General features: G+C 32.9%; 1 protein-coding gene across 1 annotated transcript in view; it reads left to right on the top strand.

Moving 5' to 3' along the window:
- PAIP1 (poly(A) binding protein interacting protein 1) overlaps positions 1 to 668 on the top strand; it is a gene marked incomplete at its 5' end in the record, with an annotated part of 21,303 nt that overhangs the window by 10,287 nt on the left and 10,348 nt on the right. The window contains one exon of the mRNA XM_010143939.1: positions 473 to 585. Coding sequence (XP_010142241.1) covers positions 473 to 585 — 113 coding nt within the window. The remainder of the gene's footprint in view (positions 1 to 472; positions 586 to 668) is intronic.

Below are 668 nucleotides of genomic sequence, written 5' to 3'. Positions count from 1 at the left end.
GGCATTCACTGTTGCAAAAAATAGATTCTGGGATAAATAGCTCTTAGACTATATGAAGGCAACTTCTTTTATTATGTTCTAATGTACTCATTGCTCCTTGAGAGAGTGCATGTCTTTGAAAAAGTGTCTTATTGTCCACTCTTATTTTTTTGTTTGAACAGTTTGATTTTCAGAGACGCTTTAGAAGTGGGTCACAATGGAGGAGTGGATGACAAATGGCATAATGGTGGTTGTTTTTCTTAAAGCCACAAAATCACAGTATAATGAACCTTTAAGTGCTAAAAAAAAATGCTGAAATAGCAAAGTGATAAGATAGTAATTATTTGCCATGTTAATTTTTCTAATATATTCTGCTTTTCAGTTGTCTAATAACTGTTGCTAAACACAGTATTCAAAAAAAACTTTAAAAGATATTTCCTGATATCCTAATGAGTTTTATGAATAATTTATTATTCCACATTTATTTTGGAAGGCAACATCTGTCCCCAATTTTTCCTACATTGGAGCACGGCTGTGTAACTATCTATCTCACCATCTAACCATTAGTCCGCAAAGTGGGAACTTCCGACAGTTGTTACTTCAAAGGTCAGTATCACTGTGTCCTTTAAAGACTCTTACTTTCTCAGGTTATATGTCTCTCTATATTTTGTATTAACTCTTAACATAGT

Source organism: Buceros rhinoceros, unplaced genomic scaffold (assembly GCF_000710305.1).
Source record: "Buceros rhinoceros silvestris isolate BGI_N320 unplaced genomic scaffold, ASM71030v1 scaffold25489, whole genome shotgun sequence".
Classification (NCBI taxonomy): domain Eukaryota; kingdom Metazoa; phylum Chordata; class Aves; order Bucerotiformes; family Bucerotidae; genus Buceros; species Buceros rhinoceros.
Note: the sequence above shows the minus strand (reverse complement) of the source record. Positions and strands in the feature narration are given on the sequence as shown.